Source organism: Durio zibethinus, chromosome 28, assembly GCF_047325235.1.
Source record: "Durio zibethinus cultivar Kanyao isolate XHJ-2024 chromosome 28, ASM4732523v1, whole genome shotgun sequence".
In the NCBI taxonomy this organism is placed as follows: domain Eukaryota; kingdom Viridiplantae; phylum Streptophyta; class Magnoliopsida; order Malvales; family Malvaceae; genus Durio; species Durio zibethinus.
In genome coordinates this window covers 2,115,231-2,131,789 of record NC_143189.1, presented here as the reverse complement: position 1 = coordinate 2,131,789, position 16,559 = coordinate 2,115,231, and the positions used below count along the sequence as shown (strand labels likewise).

Below are 16,559 nucleotides of genomic sequence, written 5' to 3'. Positions count from 1 at the left end.
CTCACCGCCGACCTTGACCTTTTAGTCTCTTGAGGTTTATTCTATTAACTGGAATCCAAGTCGGCAAGTGGTATTATTTTACAGTACTTGAGCCTGACATGACACTTCCTTTTTATTCGGCCAACAGTCGATGCCGCAGCTTGACAACACTTTACATACATACATGTGTATATGTACACACACCTAATCCATATTGACCAACCACCATTACCATGTCCGAACAGTGACTTGCTGATTGGTTTTTAAATGAAACGAATTGTTGATTGGAAAGGCTATGCTCAAAGCACTTTTCTTTTTCAGCTGTCTAATTTTTCATTGGGGTCATGTTAAAGCTGATTCATCATTGTTTCAATATTATCAGGTGTTTGTCCATGAACACATGGGTTTTAATCATGATAAATGTCGCCAACTTGTTATGGAGTCAAAATTAGACCTAAAGTAATTCATGCAAGCAATCTTGCAATAATGGTCCTAAGAGCTGATCTCAAATGTCTCATTCTTGAATTTTTTTGTTGTCTAAGCCAAAGTAATTCATGCAAGCAATCAATACAATATACATTTTGTTCAATACCCGAGTTGAATCCAATCAAAATAATATACATTTTGTTCAATAACCTGTTCAGCTTTATAAATTACCGTAATAAATATTAGGAGTCTAAACCAAATTCAATAACCTGTTTAGTTTTGACTAGCTAATCTTGTTAGATGGGTTAAATCATTGATTAACATGTTGTCAAGCGTCAATTAGACAGCTTGGATTTCGATTTTGGCCTTCTCTGCCGCCAAATTTGAAAATTTTGGGACCTTGGATCCCATCAGTGAACGAAATTTTATTGTGAACTCCGTTTATTACGATGTCACTGGTCAGCTTGGCATCTAGTCTTCTGTCAAAAACGTTCTCAGGATTTCCAAATTTCAATCTCAAGACAAATAGTAGGCCAAAACGTTCTCAGGAAGTTGGTTTCTCTGCAAATTTTGCTTGCTCAGAAACAAAGAAAAGGAACCTGAACTTCACTTTTTTTTGTTATGAATGGAAATTTATCACCATAGACTTCCTCTTTTAGGCTATGCTCTTGCATGAAAACTGGCTCAAGTTTTTCTTAATGTGGATAGTGGACAGGTTCTTTTGACTAAAACTATTTCCAACAAGCCTTATCCTAGCCAATTTTAGCTGCCGCCATGCATAAAAATAAATGCAAGAATTTAGGCATTTCATAAGAACCAAGAGAGAGCAAACAGAAAAGAGGGGATGGAGAGTAGTGAAAATGACAACAGAAAGGCTTGGAAAGATGGGCTATTGATGATTCAGGCATTTTTTTTAAAAGTTTCAAGGAAAATATTTCTATATTATCATATGACAAATAATCTGCCATAAACTTCATGATTCTCGATCCTGCATCAGTTTCCATCTGTTTCCTGATATTGGACAACACCATTTCTTGATTTAAACCGCACGATAATAAAAAATTTCCACGCAGGGGTTCAAATTTTGGCCTTTAAGGCTACCAATTAAGTGTTTAACTTCTTTGTTCATGATTGACACGGCTGCTGATGGGTCATTGTTCCATCATGCTTCAGCATCTTGTTTTTCATTTTTTCCACTCAATGTCCTAATTTAATTCAATTCTCAACAAATTTGCACCAACCTTTGAACACCATATTCATGTTCCAACCAGGATTTCATCATCAATTGCTCTAGTGGTCCAGAAAGGAGGCCCCATCATTCATGATGTTCCGACACGTGTCCTCGATGTCCCCAGGATCATTGTATCTCACATTAACATTAATCACTAATGTTAATGATACCATAAACATGGGCTGCTGCGACTACTTGTTAATATGTCAAGCTTTTTTTGGAAAAGAACTTTTAATGTGAAGTATCAAAGTTGGTATGAAGAGCTATTAACCTGTGAGGTGGACAAGTTAGACTCAGTGATTAAATTAGTAATTAATTTAAGTTTGATCATGAAGCTAAACATGCTTTAGTGGCTTTCTGAATTGTGCGACTGACATTCTATTTTGTCTTTTTGAAAGTGTTGAAAATGCCCATACAATCAACTTTACCTAACCAACCGACCAAAGTTTGATTTCCATTCACATCCCCTCAGATTAACATGAAAGAAAGATACTAAATTTGTTTAAAGTCAAACTTATGCTTCACTCGTGGATTAATTATTTGCATGTGGCTTTCATGGTCTAATTTTGTGCAACGGCCAACTTGCACCAATTATTCTTTCATATTCTGAGTCTTTTATGGAGGCTAGCTATGAACTTTTTAACATGTCTTATTTATTCGAATAATTTGATGTAATTCGCATACAATTATACCATATTTTGATTCTCAAACGTTTTGAATATTTGCTATTAGTTCCAAGATTTTCCGAATGTTTTTTTTCATTATATTTAAAATTGTCAGAATTAAAATTTTAATATTTTATTAACAAATAACAACGATTCCTAACAAAAAATATTTTCACATTTACGATTGTATTATTTCATCAAAATAACACACACATACGTACTTATATATATAGTTAAAAATTATTCTTTCAAATTAGCATCGATCATTTAATCAGAAAACGTTAAAAAAAAAAAATTCAAAAGCCATTTTAGAGTGATTTTGGAATCAGAAAACCTTAGAAGATTTTGCTGTCTGTGACTGTGCATGTCTTTATTGGATGATTTTCATCATATACGGAACAGAAATGAAATGAGTGATTGATTTCAGATTTCTTGCTTCTTCTGCGCCATGTTAAGAGAAAAGAAACAAATTATGTCAATTTCATGGCCGATGACTGCGCTCATTTGACACAAAATGGACCCTTATATCTATATAGCAATAACAACGGATTTCTACATCATTTCTTTTTTTGAAAAAGATCACAGAAAGGGTTGTTGCCATAGTTCATGCATTGCATGCTGCTCTTGCTATAGCCATAATTTACCCTATTTCTAAACCCAACTTCGAGCCGATCATTCACACATGTGGCCGAGCCCACACCTTCATGAGTGGCATGCAATCTCTCCGGAGGACAACTCTTGTAACATGTAATCACATGTGCATAGGGCCATAGGATCATCACAACCTCTTGTGTATCACCTACCAAACTATCATTTGATGCCAACTCTTTTATAGTTCCAAAATTCAATGTCCCACAAGACCTCATTAATTCCTCTATCATCATTTTTTTTAAAGAGAAATTTAAAATTTGATTTGACAATAAATATATATATTTTATGTAAAAATTTGAATTCGAATCAATTTTAATAAGAATAATTACTATATATATATATATATATATTAGATATGCATGAAATGCTAACATTCCATAGTGCAACTTTTTATATTCATATTCATAGCTTATTAGTTTACTGTTACTTATTATAGTAGCGTTAGCTATATACGTTCCCTTTACAGCTCATACAATCACTCCAATATCTACGGTCCAGATGATTCCACGTGTCACCGACCCACCATCACCTTCAAGGCTAAGGAATTCCCTCTCGTCTTCCCTTCCCTTTGATCTCTTCTACATCTTCATTTTTAGCACTATAAAAAATTCTTTGAAATGCAAGAGGATTAATGCTTCTGTATATCAGATTCAGCAGTTTACCAAAGTTAAAAGAAACCCCACCCCCACATATATATCTACAGCAAAGCTTTCTTACCATACAAAGATAGAGAGGCTCAAAGCATGCTCACTTCTTATCACCTTCCAGGGAATTTCCTAGCACTTCACACTCTCCAATATCCCATTTCTTCAAAACATCGCACTGTTTGGATAAGGAAGAATCTTATCATCCCGCTTTTATTCAGGTTGATCTCTCTTCTTGCACCTCGATCCAAAGGCTAGAATTGTACAGGGTTTTGACCTGATCAATCATCATAGAAGACCTTATCACTCTTGTTTGCTGTAGTTAAGAGTTTCTGAAGTGGATATAGAGATATGGGATTGAGTTCAAAACAGGTTTCTAGTGATGGTCTTGGGTGGAGCCAATCTTTGTTGGAGGCTCAAACTCTGGAGCTACCAAAAGCTTTACCAATGAAGAGGCAACATCCACAAAACCAGAAGCAGCAAACAGAGCCACTGAAGTGTCCGAGGTGTGATTCTACAAACACAAAGTTTTGTTACTACAACAACTACAATAAGTCACAGCCTAGGTATCTCTGCAAGACTTGTAAAAGGCACTGGACTGAAGGCGGTACTCTCCGCAATGTTCCTGTTGGTGGAGGTCGCAAAAACAAGCGGCTTAAGACATCAAATAGCAACACAGCCGCCACCACCCCTGCTAGCACTAGCACAACCAGCACTGCCATCAAAAGCCCCACTACCTCTGGTGTTAACAATAGGCTCGATACCTTCATGACAATTCAGCTTCAGCAACAAAGGCAGGATCTTCAGCGTCGACTTGCTGATCAAAAGAGCATATCGAATATGCAATTTCAGGCGCTGAGTCATCCACCATCTTCATTGTTGCAGCAGAAATTTATCAATTGCAGCAACTTTGACAGTAAAAGTTTCAGGACAAGCAATGGAGTGTTCCTAGGTTCAACCCTGTCTTTGCCTCAAACTCAAGGCTTACAATTTCCATTTTCAAGTTCAAGTTCTTTTGACACAATCCCATCTTCAATATCAACCTCATTTCAATCTTCAAGTATCTATAATTATACTGGAGAGACAATGGAGGATCCAACTATCACCAGCATCGTCATGCCCACCACAAGTGGCACTGTTTCACAACCATGGCAAGTACCTATTACAAGCAGTGGCATGGACATGGCAAACTACTGGAATTGGGATGATATTGATGCACTTGTTTCTACTGATCTAAACATGCCATGGGATGATTCTGAGATCAAACCATGAAGGTCTTTTAACCATATATATATATATATATATATCCGTTGTCCATAGCTCTCTTTTTTTTTTTTTTTTTGATTTGGGTGTTCCTATTAAATGGAGGGTTCAATTTTTTTTTTCTCTCTTTAAATATTTTTCAGTCTTTATTAAGAATCTCCCCCTTATTGTTATTTTTTCCCTTTCTTAGATTGATTATTAATATGTATAGTCTCCCCTTTCAACTTTTAACTGTTAAAAAAGAGATGTAGACTGTTAGAAGCTGTCATTTTTCCGATTCAGCTTCAGGGTGAAGGTGTACATTTTGTACTCTACCTCTTATATGATGCAAGAACATGAATGTGTATGTCAGGTTAGGCTTGTTCTTCATTCTATGAATGGAATAAAGGGAGAGATATATATGATGGGATATATCGAAGAATTCAGAAATGGGGTCTCTTCCAAGCTATCCTGGGCAAGCTAGATGTCATGGAAGATTCTTGTGGATATGCATATTTCCGGATATCTGAAATGTGGATTCATTATTTCATAATTTATGACCAGTTGTTGAGAATCATTCTCTTTTCCTTGTCCTGACAGCATTCTGGTTGTAAAGTAGTTTTTATGAATTAGTTTTTTTTCTCTTCCGGATGGTCTAAACTGCGTGCTTCTAGATTTCATTGATGTTTATTAGTAGTTTGTTAGGCACCAAAATCTTTGTTCCAACATGGTCTGCTTACATCTTGTCAGTTCAGATCCATAGCATGTGCACATTGGGGCCACACTTTCCTGGCTTGTTTCCAAATTTGTTTTATAGTATACCATCAGCTTCCTTAAATTGAGTTTATATATGGGTTTAGCAAATAGCTTAGTCATGTACAATGACGGTTGATTACCTAAATTGTCACATTTCTTCAATTAAAAAGATTCTTCGGTTTGCCTTCTCTGTTTTTTGGGTACAAAATTTCATGATGGGAATGCTTGAATAATTGTAGTCTACTTGTGGAAGGCCTGTCGTTTCATAGGGTAACAAATGCATCAAATAACTGATCATATGGCCGTTGGATTGTGTAGCTTCCATTGAAATGATAAGATTGAACCGACTGATGTTACAAAAAGAAATAGAGACTGATTTAGTTTGTTCCCTCAAAAAACCTTTAAACATTTATAGGAAATTCAAGCACCTCTTACGGCTTAAAACACTAGGGAAAAATTGGTACTGCTCTGCCTCTGGCACTGGCAGGGACCTTTGAATTGCATGTGGGGACATGCAGTAGCAGCCAAAGAAACAGAGAAATTAATTCACTCTTTCTTGCATATGTTTTGCATGATTTATTGTCACATTCTTCAATTTGGTTCTGAAGAGGAATCTTACATCACACTCAAGAGGAAGCTTGAACTACACTGGAGAAGCTATTGGCTTATTAACTATGGTGAAATTAAAAACAGTAATAAAAAATTATTGTAATTACGATTGAAAAAAATATTGTAATTGTAATTAAAAAAAAATTTAATAAAAAATTTATACTGACTTAATCTCTTAATCTCTTTGGAATTGATATTTGGATTCAACTAGTAGTACAATGAGCTTAATCACATCGCACATCAATGTAGGAGCAAATTTGCACCCAAAAAGGGAAAAAGAAACAACAATAGTAGTATATGAAAACTGTGTAAAGATACACACAAGTACATGTCCATGGTTAAGATAATCGTATATTAAATCATACACCCAAGTTGTCTGCGGTCAATTAACAACGAAATACAAATTAGAATATTTCTCTTGACAATCTCTTACCATTCTCATCTATAGGTTGCCCATCCTCACTCCTGTGTCTCTGCTGTAGTTAGCCTGTTCATTATTAGCCTTGGAGTAACAAACGTAGTAAAGCTCAGAGACTATGGCTGTTAGGAACACAAATGCGGCCCCAGCCCCAAAGACACCCTTTCTCAATGTTGCACATGACGGAGGATCATTTAAGGGATTCTTGTCCTTAGTGTGATAAGCGTTCCGCACTGACACCACTCCGCAATGAAAAAGAACACCCTGAAATACCAATGCAACATATCATTTAGATGATAGAAAAACTAACAGAGGGCATTGAAAAGCAGTCGTCGACTCGGTTGCTCAAAGACACTTCCTGACCATGAAGATAAGATCATTTAAATTGTTGTTTAAACTAAAAACATACCAGCAAGTGATAAATAGGACAATTGCCCATGCTCTAGACCCACTCGGTCTCATGGCCTTTCCACAACATAAGAATCGGCTTGCCACCATTATTAGTATCTGACTAAGCAGAAGGAATAGGAATGAACCCACACCCAAGCCAGTAGCAATGTCTTATCATAAACACAATAGCTTTCTTTCCCGTCATTGCCAACAATGGCCTGCAAAAAGAGAACAATGTATAATGCCACGTTAGACTATAATAAACCAGTTTCTCCCATATACAGCAGGAAATTGTTACACTCAAGCTTCATGGAGGTAGAACGTCACATTGATTCTAGAATCTTTTCCTTCAAACAAAAAACTATGCAATTCTAATATCCTTTCCTTTTACAAACTCCGAAAGCAACACAGGGAATAAGCGTGCAAATTTAATCATTAAAGATTACCCAACAAAAGAGGTACTAATTTATCCAGATATAAGCGAGATGTTTACAACAATATCATTGTAAGATACGCCATTTGTAACTTTACCAAACATTTATTGTAACGCTCCAATCCCACATCAGGAGGATATGTGGATAAGAAATGATATATATGAAGAGATTTAATTCTAAACTTGTAAGGTGTCTTTTGAAGGATAAAATCGTGAGACCTTCGGGTCAAAGCGGACAATACCTCACAAGGGTGTGAACCGTGGTAGGTAGGCTGATTCGGGACGCCAGAAGGGTGAATGCCCGGGTCCCGGAGCCGCGCGGGTTCGGAGCTATAGGAAAGTCACTGGGGTATAAAAGGGTTCACACCACTTGTCACGAGTCGAGACTCAAGCTCCGAACTCGCGCGCTCCGGGACCCGGGCATTCACCCTTCCGGCGTCTCAGATCAGCCTACCTGTCACGATTCACCCTCTTGTGGCGTTACAATCTCCCCACCTTTAATGCTTGACGTTCCTGTCAAGTCGAGTCCATCCACAGGATCAAGATCACACCAGACCACGACTGCGGACTGGTGACCGCTTTGATACCATTTGTAGAGACCCACACTCAACCTGTAAGGTATTGTCCGCTTTGACCCGAAGGTCTCATGATTTTATCCTTCAAAAGGTACCTCACAAGTTTGAGATTAAATCTCTTCATATATATCATTCTTTATCCACACATCCTTCTGACGTGGGATTGGGGCGTTACATTTATGCAGCTGCTGAAAGAAGCATAGTCTATGATATTACCACCAGGAGCTACCCAACCCAAATCTCATCTATAAAGAAAAGCAACAATGAGATTTCCTCAACGCAATCACCTATTTCCTTGACACTAAAAGAACGCAAGTGTACTAAATATGGGATCAAAATGTACTGAGTCCTTTCTGCCCTCAGCTTGAAGTTCTAATTAAAACATTCTTGCAGTAACATAGCATCTAAAATGATAGTAAAGATCATTGTTCTCAGCGTTGTTTTTCTCTAGTGTTTTCCTACATATTTTTTGGATATTCCTTTATCATGAATCCAACAAGCTTGTCCATAACAACTGCTGCAAAACAAAGTTCCCCTCTTTAGTAATTCAGATATAAGACTGCTTAAACTTACAGCTAAATCTCGTTTTCACAAGATATAACAAAGAATTATAGCAAATATTTGTTTTTCATAAAGCAAGGAACCAAAAGGATAAAACTTTTCACTTGCAATAAGAAAAGGCCTAAACTTTTCAACATGAAATAAAAAACCCAATTTAGAAAAAAACAAAATAAACTAAACCAAACTTCTGGAAATTAGAATATCGAAGAATGTTAAAAAAAAAAAAGGACATCCCATGACAAAGAAACAAAATTGAAACAGCAAAAGAGTATACTTAAAACGGAAAGAAACAAAAGGACAGTTTAGTAAATATAAAGAGAAGAAAGCTCACAGTACTTCTCCTTTGCTCAGCAGCAACAGCAAGTCCAAAGGCAATCAGATCAATCACAAAAACCAGAGCCAGTAACAAAGTTGAAGCCATAGTTCAAACAAACGAAAAAAACCCACAAAGCAGAAACAAAAACCTGGAAATGTGAGGAAGGATTTTGAAACGCTCTTCGTAAAGGGTTCACTGTGTGGTCGCGTGGTTTTGACTCTGGAGAACGCAATTAGTGCATAAATAAATTACTAATTAATTAGACAAAGGTATACAACAATACAAGGAACAAGGCCACTAGATTCTGTCTTTATTAAAATTTTGACACTGTATACATAAAAGTATCGATGAATGACATGTGATTATCATGTTATAGTTATATGATTATACGTTATAGTTACGTGATTATCATGTTATGAGTATATGATTATTATATATTATAATTTTTTTAAAAAAAATTAAAATAAAATATTTTTAATAAAATGAAATAAAAGAGGAGAAAATTAATTTTTTAAATAATTATAAAAGTCCAAAAATAAAAAAATACAGAAAACTGAATCTTTTAAAAATATCTGAAAAAAAATTTAAAAATCAAAATTATGACCACTAAATAAATTGGTACATCTCATTTAGAAGAATTGAAATGGGATGTATCAAAGAAATTATGAATACCAACTTGTTAAGACAAATATATTTTACAGTATTGCCTCATATTTCGCAGTTTCTGCAGTATTGCTGCCGGCTGTTCAATAGCTTAATCTCGAGTATCTGCCTGATAATTTGTTGCTTCATTTAATATTTTAGACTAAAAATCTTCAAATGAGAAACAACATGCATTAATATAAGAATTAGTTTTCCAAAAGATATTGACAATGTAACGCCCCAATCCCACGTCAGGAGGATGTGTGGATAAAGAATGATATATATGAAGAGACTTAATCCTAAACTTGTGAGGTATCTTTTGAAGGATAAAATCGTGAGACCTTCGGGTCAAAATGGACAATACCTCACAAGGGTGTGAACCGTGACAGGTAGGCTGATCTGAGACGCCAGAAGGGTGAATGCCCGGGTTTCGGAGCCGCGCGGGTTCGGAGCTTGAGTCTCGACCCGTGACAAAATTGGTATCAGAGCGGTCACCAGTCCGCAGTCATGGGAGTCACTAAGTGCTACACGGTGGAGCCGTGGGAGTCACTAAGTGTTACACGATGGTCTGGTGTGATTTTGGTCCTGTGAATGGACTCGGTTCTGTATCTTTGAGTATTGAACCTGAGAAGTTGAATGAGCCTTTATATGTTGCTACTCCTGTGGGAAAAATTGTGTGTGCTGATACTCTTTATAAGAATTGTGTTGTACACATAGGGGTTGTGAACTACTAGTAGATTTGGTACAATTAAAGATGCTAGAATTTGATGTGATCTTAGGGATGAATTGGTTATCTATACATCATGCAGTTATTGATTGTTACAGGAAGAGAGTAGTGTTTCAATGTCCAGGACAATCAGAACTTGTATATGAAAGTTATCATTTAAGCCTTCCGTGTCAAATTGTGTCGATTTCAAGTGCCATGTAATCTCTAAAGAAAGGGTGTCTAGGCTACCTTGCCTATGTGAAAGACACTCAAATGAATGTAGGCTTACGATTAGAAGATATTTTGATTGTTAGAGATTTTTTTTTATGTTTTTCCTGAGGACTTGCCTGGCTTACCTCCTAATCGGAAAATTGAATTTGAAATCGATTTTATCCCTGGAACTGGACCAATATCTAAGCCTTCTTACCGCATGGCTCCATCTGAGTTACGTGAATTAAAGGTGCAACTCCAATAATTGTTAGAGAAAAAGTTTATTCGTCCTAGTGTGTCACCTTGGGGAGCTCCTGTATTATTTGTTAAAAAGAAAAATGGGAGTCTACGCTTATGCATTGATTATAGGGAGTTAAATAAAGTGATTGTGAAGAACAAATATCCTCTTCCTCGAATTGATGACTTGTTTGATCAGTTACAAGGAGCAAAGGTTTTTTCAAAGATTGATTTATGGTCTGGATATCATCAGTTAAAGATTAAGGCAGGTGATGTCTCCAAGACTGCTTTTCGAACTAGGTATGGCCATTATGAATTTTTGGTTATGCCTTTTGGATTAACAAATGCACCTGCTGCATTCATGAACTTGATGAATAGAATTTTTAAAAAATATCTGGATCAATTTGTTGTTGTTTTTATTGATGACATTCTGGTTTATTCTAAGAATGATAAAGAACATGAGAAACATTTGAGGATTGTATTACAGATCTTGCGGGATAAACAACTCTTCGTAAAGTTTAGCAAATGTGAATTTTGGTTGACAAGTATTAGTTTTCTTGGTCATGTTATTTCTGAAAATGAGATTTCAGTTGATCCGAAAAAGATTGAGGCAGTGGTGAATTGGCCTCGCCCGATAAATGTGACAGAAGTAAGAAATTTTATAGGCTTGGCAGGTTATTATAAAAGATTTGTTGAGGGGTTTTCTCAAATTGCTGTGCCATTGACTCGTTTAACTCAAAAGCGAGCAAAATTTGAATGGACTAAGGAATGTGAACAGAGTTTTCAAGAGCTAAAGCAACGATTGGTGTCAGCACCTATCCTTACCTTACCTTCTGATATTGGTAGTTTTACCATTTATAGTGATGCTTCCAATAAGGGGTTGGGTTGTGTGTTAATGCAGAATGATAGGGTAATTGCTTATGCTTCTAGGCAATTAAAAACCTACGAGCAGAATTATCCGACTCATGACTTAGAGTTAGCTGCCATTGTGTTTGCTTTGAAAATATGGAGACATTATTTGTATGGGGAGTCTTGTGTAATTTATACGGACCAGAAGAGTTTAAAGTATCTGTTTACGCAAAAAGAGTTGAACATGAGACAAAGAAGATGGTTGGAATTAATCAAAGATTATGATTTGACCATCAATTATCATCCGGGCAAAGCTAATGTAGTTGCTGATGCTCTTAGTAGAAAGTCCATTGGAAGTATGGCTGCTTTGATTACTTTGCAACCAAAATTGTTGGAGGAACTTGATACGCAGCAAATCGAGGTGATTATACATGGAAAAGGTGTTGTTATGGCTAGTTTGGTGGTTCAACCAACTTTGATCGAAAAGATAAAATTTGCACAAAAAGATGATAGTGAGTTAGACAGAATTAAGATAGAAGTGCAGAATAGTTTACGGTCAGAGTTTAATCTTCACGAGGATGGCACATTACGTTTTAGAAATAGATTGTGTGTACCAAATGATCTTGATCTAAAACGAGAGATCTTGGAGGAAGCACATGGGTCTCGATTCACTATACATCTTGGAGGCACTAAGATGTATAAAGATTTGAAAGAAAGTTTTTGGTGGAATAATATGAAACGTGACATAGCTCAGTTTGTGTCCCAATGTCTAGTGTGTCAGCAAGTTAAGGCTGAACACCAAAGACCATCAGGGTTATTACAACCTTTGGAGATACCGGAATGGAAGTAGGAGCACATCTCTATGGATTTCGTGATGAGGTTGCCTAAGTCATCTAAAGGGAATAATGCAGTGTGGGTAATTATTGATAGACTCACTAAATCAGCTCATTTTTTACCTATCAAGTCGACTACTCCACTTGATAAACTAGCACAATTGTACACGGGTGAAATTATCCGATTGCATGGAGTTCCAGTGAGTATTGTGTCAGATAGAGATTCTAGATTTGTTTCTAAGTTCTGGGTAAGCTTACAGCGAGCTATGGAGATAAATTTAAAATTGAGTACAGCCTTTCACCCTCAGACAGATGGGCAAACAGAGAGAACAAATTAAATTTTAGAAGATATGCTTCAAGCATGTATGATTGATCTAAAAGGTAGTTGGGATGATTACTTACCTTTAACGGAGTTCGCTTATAATAATAGTTACCAATCTAGTATTGGGATGGCTCTTTTTGAGGCATTGTATGGTAAAAGGTGTAGATCCCCTTTATGTTGGGATAATGTTAGGGAAAGAAAACTCCTAGGGCCAGAAATGATGCAACTAACTATAAAAAAGATCAAGGTGATTAAGGAGAGACTTAAAGCAGCACAAGATCGTCAGAAGAGTTTGGTAGATAAAAAGAGAAGGGAGTTAGAATTTCAACAAGGGGATTTTATTTTTTTAAAAGTATCACCCACAAAAGGTGTTATGCGGTTTGGGAAGCGAGGAAAGCTAAGCCCATGTTATATATGTCCATTTGAAATTCTTGATAAGGTGGGAGAAGTTGCATATAGGATAGCCTTGCCACCTCAACTATCTGGTGTGCACAATGTTTTTCATGTGTCCATGTTGAGAAAGTATGTCTCTAACCCAAGCCACGTGATAGAGTATGAACCTTTAGAAGTTCAAGAGGATTTAACATACTTGGAATATCCTATTCGAATAATTGATCGAAAATAGCAAGTCTTAAGGCATAGAACTATTCCCTTTATAAAAGTCCAATGGAGCAATCATACACCAAGAGAAGCAACTTGGGAAATGGAAGATGATATGAAGAAACGACATCCTCAGTTATTCGAAAATAAAGGTAAATCAAGTTTCGAGGACGAAACTTTTTATAAGTTGGGGAGATTGTAATACCAAAAAAAAAAAAAGAGACTATTTTTTAAGTATTTTTATAAGTGGGGGACTCTTTAATAAAGAATGAGAAGTGCAGAGGACTTATTGATAAATAACCTATTTTATTTTATTAATAGAGTTAACTTTTCAAGTTTTCAATCGACGATTAGTCGTATTAAAAACAGAAACTTATTTCTCATATGTTTCTTATACAGAAAAGATCAATTGAAGGATTCCAAGTGAAGGGAAGAACAAATTTACAAGGAGAAATTATCTGTTAGAGGTGAGTAAATAATCTTTTTCAATTTTTGGAGTATTGATGGTTAAATCTTAAAGTGTAAATTATAATCGAGAAATCTTAAAATTTTAGGGTTTCCATTATCCCTCTTTGGGCAGATGATTTAGACTTTAATTAGAGTCAAGTTAAGTGTTGAGAAAGTTGGTAATGTGAATTTATTGTTGAAACAGAAATTTGATGGGAATAGAAAGGAAAATCTTTGTTTCGTATAAATCCTGATATGAATCATGTGTTTGTAGTGATGAATTAAGGTTATATTCTGTATTAAAGGGTTAAATACTACTATGATTACTACAAATGGTATCAGAGCGGTCATCAGTTCGCGGTCGTGGGAGTCACTAAGTGCTACATGGTGGAGCCGTGGGAGTCACTAAGTGCTACACGATGGTCTGGTGTGATCTTGGTCCTGTGAATGGACTTGGCTTGACAGGGACATCAAGCATTAAAGGTAGGGAGATTGTAACGCCCCAATCCCACATCAGGAGGATGTGTGGATAAGGAATGATATATATGAAGAGACTTAATCTCAAACTTGTGAGGCGCCTTTTGAAGGATAAAACCGTGAGACCTTCGGGTCAAAGCGGACAATACCTCACAGGTTGGGTGCGGGTCTCTACAGACAATCACTCACTCATGATGATTTGGTAGAGCATTAAACAGTGAAAAGAAAAGGGATATAAGCTCATAGCAAACGACATGAATATAATTTAATGATATCAGTACAAGGGGTGAGCATAAGGTGAAGAAAGATGTTAGAAATTGCAAAACGATAAAGAATGCCGCAAGGAAGAAGCAATAAGATATAGAACAAGGAAGCAAAGACAAACAAGGTTGTGACATGTTGCAATGGATAATCATCGATGCAGCGGCTTGTCTTGTTTAATTTTAATGGCTTTACAGCACACAGCTTCTCTTTGCTGATGCTCTTGCTTGAGGACCTTGAATTTAGCTACTAATTCATCATAGTCAGGGAGTTTCGGGTGCACATGTCTGTATGTTGATGAATTATTGCCTTTTGGGTTCTGAAATTGGTTATAAGAATCTGATTGCAAACTATAGTCATTGATTGTTCTCTTTACCCTTTCTGGAGCAATAGTCATGCTCATTGGATAAGATTGATGTGGAACTATGTTGGGCTCTGTACAAGGACTAGATCCACTAGAAGAGACACAGCAGCCTGGAAATTCTGATACTTCTGCTTCTCCCAATTTCCTGCTATTTTTAATCAAAATGTCATTCTGAAATTCCCCAACACTATATTTAGTAGGCTTCTTGTAATTTATTTTCCTCCACACTTCTTTCGATGCTTCTTGTTTAAAGCTGTGCGCGACAGATAAGCCCATCAACGGATCTTTGGAAGGGATATTTCTTAAATGCCTATCCTGGGGACAATTTCCATGATATGTATGTTTTTTATATGATGACAAGTTGCCTGACTTACCATAGTCTAGCTCACAATTGGTGTCATTTACGCTTGAATGTGGTGATAGACAAGAATGGCACAGCTGGCCTTCCTTAAAATTGGAAATTCCTGTCAACGTCATGCTGTTTGAGCTTTTCCTCTTGCAAGAGTCCAAGTATGTTCTCCGATTCCATAATCCAGCTTTACCAGTGTAACGATCATTATAACAGTGAGATGAAACCAATAAGCTTGCTCCGCTAAATCCATGATTATTTATTTCTGAAAGCAGAGTTGAATTAAATAAAAATATTGCTTTGTCCGCAGTATAATTGTCCTCTAGAGTGTTAATGTGAATCTCCTCTACTTCATCAAGTTTGAAAGATATTTTGTTAAACTGGACTAGAATCTGAGAGTGAGAACCTGTCCTGGTTTCCATTTTGTTTTCAAAAGCGGCTGCGGAAGGGTGGTTTGAGCCAAAACTTTCTAAACTACCCTGGCCTGATAATTTATTGTGGACCATTTCGGATTCATATCCATCTTCAACTTGAACACAGTTCCCAACTTCAACATTCTGACCTGGTAATTTGGTTCGTATGTCCTTATCATTTGTAGGTAGCCTCTCTGCAAGCCAACAGCTACCATAATCACCTTTAGTCATTCCCTCAAAATGAAATGCTTCCAAATGAAGATTATCATTCCCGCATATCTGCAATTGGATGTGCAAAATTGATCAAGTTCTAGATTTATGACACATTCAGGACTAGATTTAATGAAGTGAAAAAAAAAAGATATGGAGTGGCGATTATAGCTCAGAGATACCAGCGGGAGATTTGATCCAAGCTTCTTGTTGCCCCCAGGGTGCTGTGCCTGGAGGGCATGATCCTTAGCTAGTTCAACAATCAAACTCAGCTTCATATTGTTTGGAATAGACTTTAAACAGAGTTTTTCCTTAACCTGAAACATAAATATAATGATTGCTATAAAGTAACAGGCACAAAAAGGAAATTGGAAAACCCAAAGTATATCTTAAGGTCAAAAAAGGCATTATAGTTATAGTTTAAAACCAACAGTTTACAACCTGACTATTCACATGGTTTCCTGTATGTAATTCAGTTATTGCTTTAATGAATTTGCTCCCATGTCTCTCTTTAAATAGCATCCTGATTGTTTGCAACTCCGGCAGATCTCCACACCATGCAGCAGCAAAGATTAAAGTTGAAACAGCTTCATTGATCTCATTGGAATAGCTCCTGGAAGAGACATGTAAAAGTAGATGAAGCATAATTCTCTAGACAATAAATTGAAGAAAACACTGTCATGAGGTGGATCAAACCAGTTATTATTATCAACGTCCTGGAAAAAGGAAAAAAAAAGAAAAAA

At 36.5% G+C, this 16,559-nt stretch overlaps 2 protein-coding genes and 1 pseudogene across 4 annotated transcripts; 1 reads left to right on the top strand and 2 right to left on the bottom strand.

Annotated features, from left to right (window-relative positions):
- The first annotated feature begins 3,466 nt into the window (after positions 1-3,466).
- On the top strand, positions 3,467-5,784 carry LOC111280866 (uncharacterized). The gene is made up of 2 exons (XM_089757472.1): positions 3,467-4,870; positions 5,212-5,784. The coding sequence occupies exon 1, from the start codon at positions 3,948-3,950 to the stop codon at positions 4,866-4,868; it is 921 nt and encodes a 306-aa protein (XP_089613598.1). The 5' UTR covers positions 3,467-3,947; the 3' UTR covers positions 4,869-4,870; positions 5,212-5,784.
- Positions 5,785-6,475: 691 nt separating this feature from the next.
- Positions 6,476-9,203, bottom strand: LOC111280852 (uncharacterized; annotated as a pseudogene). Its single transcript, XR_016335190.1, has 3 exons — positions 8,912-9,203; positions 7,031-7,229; positions 6,476-6,885 (listed from the first exon to the last, which is right to left on the bottom strand). The product of XR_016335190.1 is annotated as an uncharacterized LOC111280852 (transcript).
- Positions 9,204-14,427: 5,224 nt separating this feature from the next.
- Positions 14,428-16,491, bottom strand: LOC149510619 (uncharacterized). Of its 2 annotated transcripts, XM_089757514.1 has the most exons (4): positions 16,258-16,491; positions 15,999-16,133; positions 15,600-15,885; positions 14,428-15,458 (listed from the first exon to the last, which is right to left on the bottom strand). In XM_089757514.1, the coding sequence occupies exons 1-4, from the start codon at positions 16,459-16,461 to the stop codon at positions 14,632-14,634; spliced, it is 1,452 nt and encodes a 483-aa protein (XP_089613640.1). In that variant the 5' UTR covers positions 16,462-16,491; the 3' UTR covers positions 14,428-14,631. The 2 variants fall into 2 exon arrangements, with proteins under 2 accessions (XP_089613640.1, XP_089613639.1); XM_089757513.1 differs by having other exon boundaries at positions 14,428-15,885.
- Positions 16,492-16,559: the final 68 nt, after the last annotated feature.

Bases quoted from the DNA above. Each gene is read 5' to 3' on its own strand.
- LOC149510619 (XM_089757513.1), bottom strand. From the start codon at position 16,461: ATGCTTCATCTACTTTTACATGTCTCTTCCAGGAGCTATTCCAATGAG. The intron at 16,134-16,257 runs GTTGTAAACTGT...TTTATGTTTCAG, and splicing joins GAAACCATGTGAATAGTCAG to GTTAAGGAAAAACTCTGTTT. The intron at 15,886-15,998 runs GTATCTCTGAGC...ATCCAATTGCAG, and splicing joins TTGGATCAAATCTCCCGCTG to ATATGCGGGAATGATAATCT.
- LOC111280866 (XM_089757472.1), top strand. From the start codon at position 3,948: ATGGGATTGAGTTCAAAACAGGTTTCTAGTGATGGTCTTGGGTGGAGC.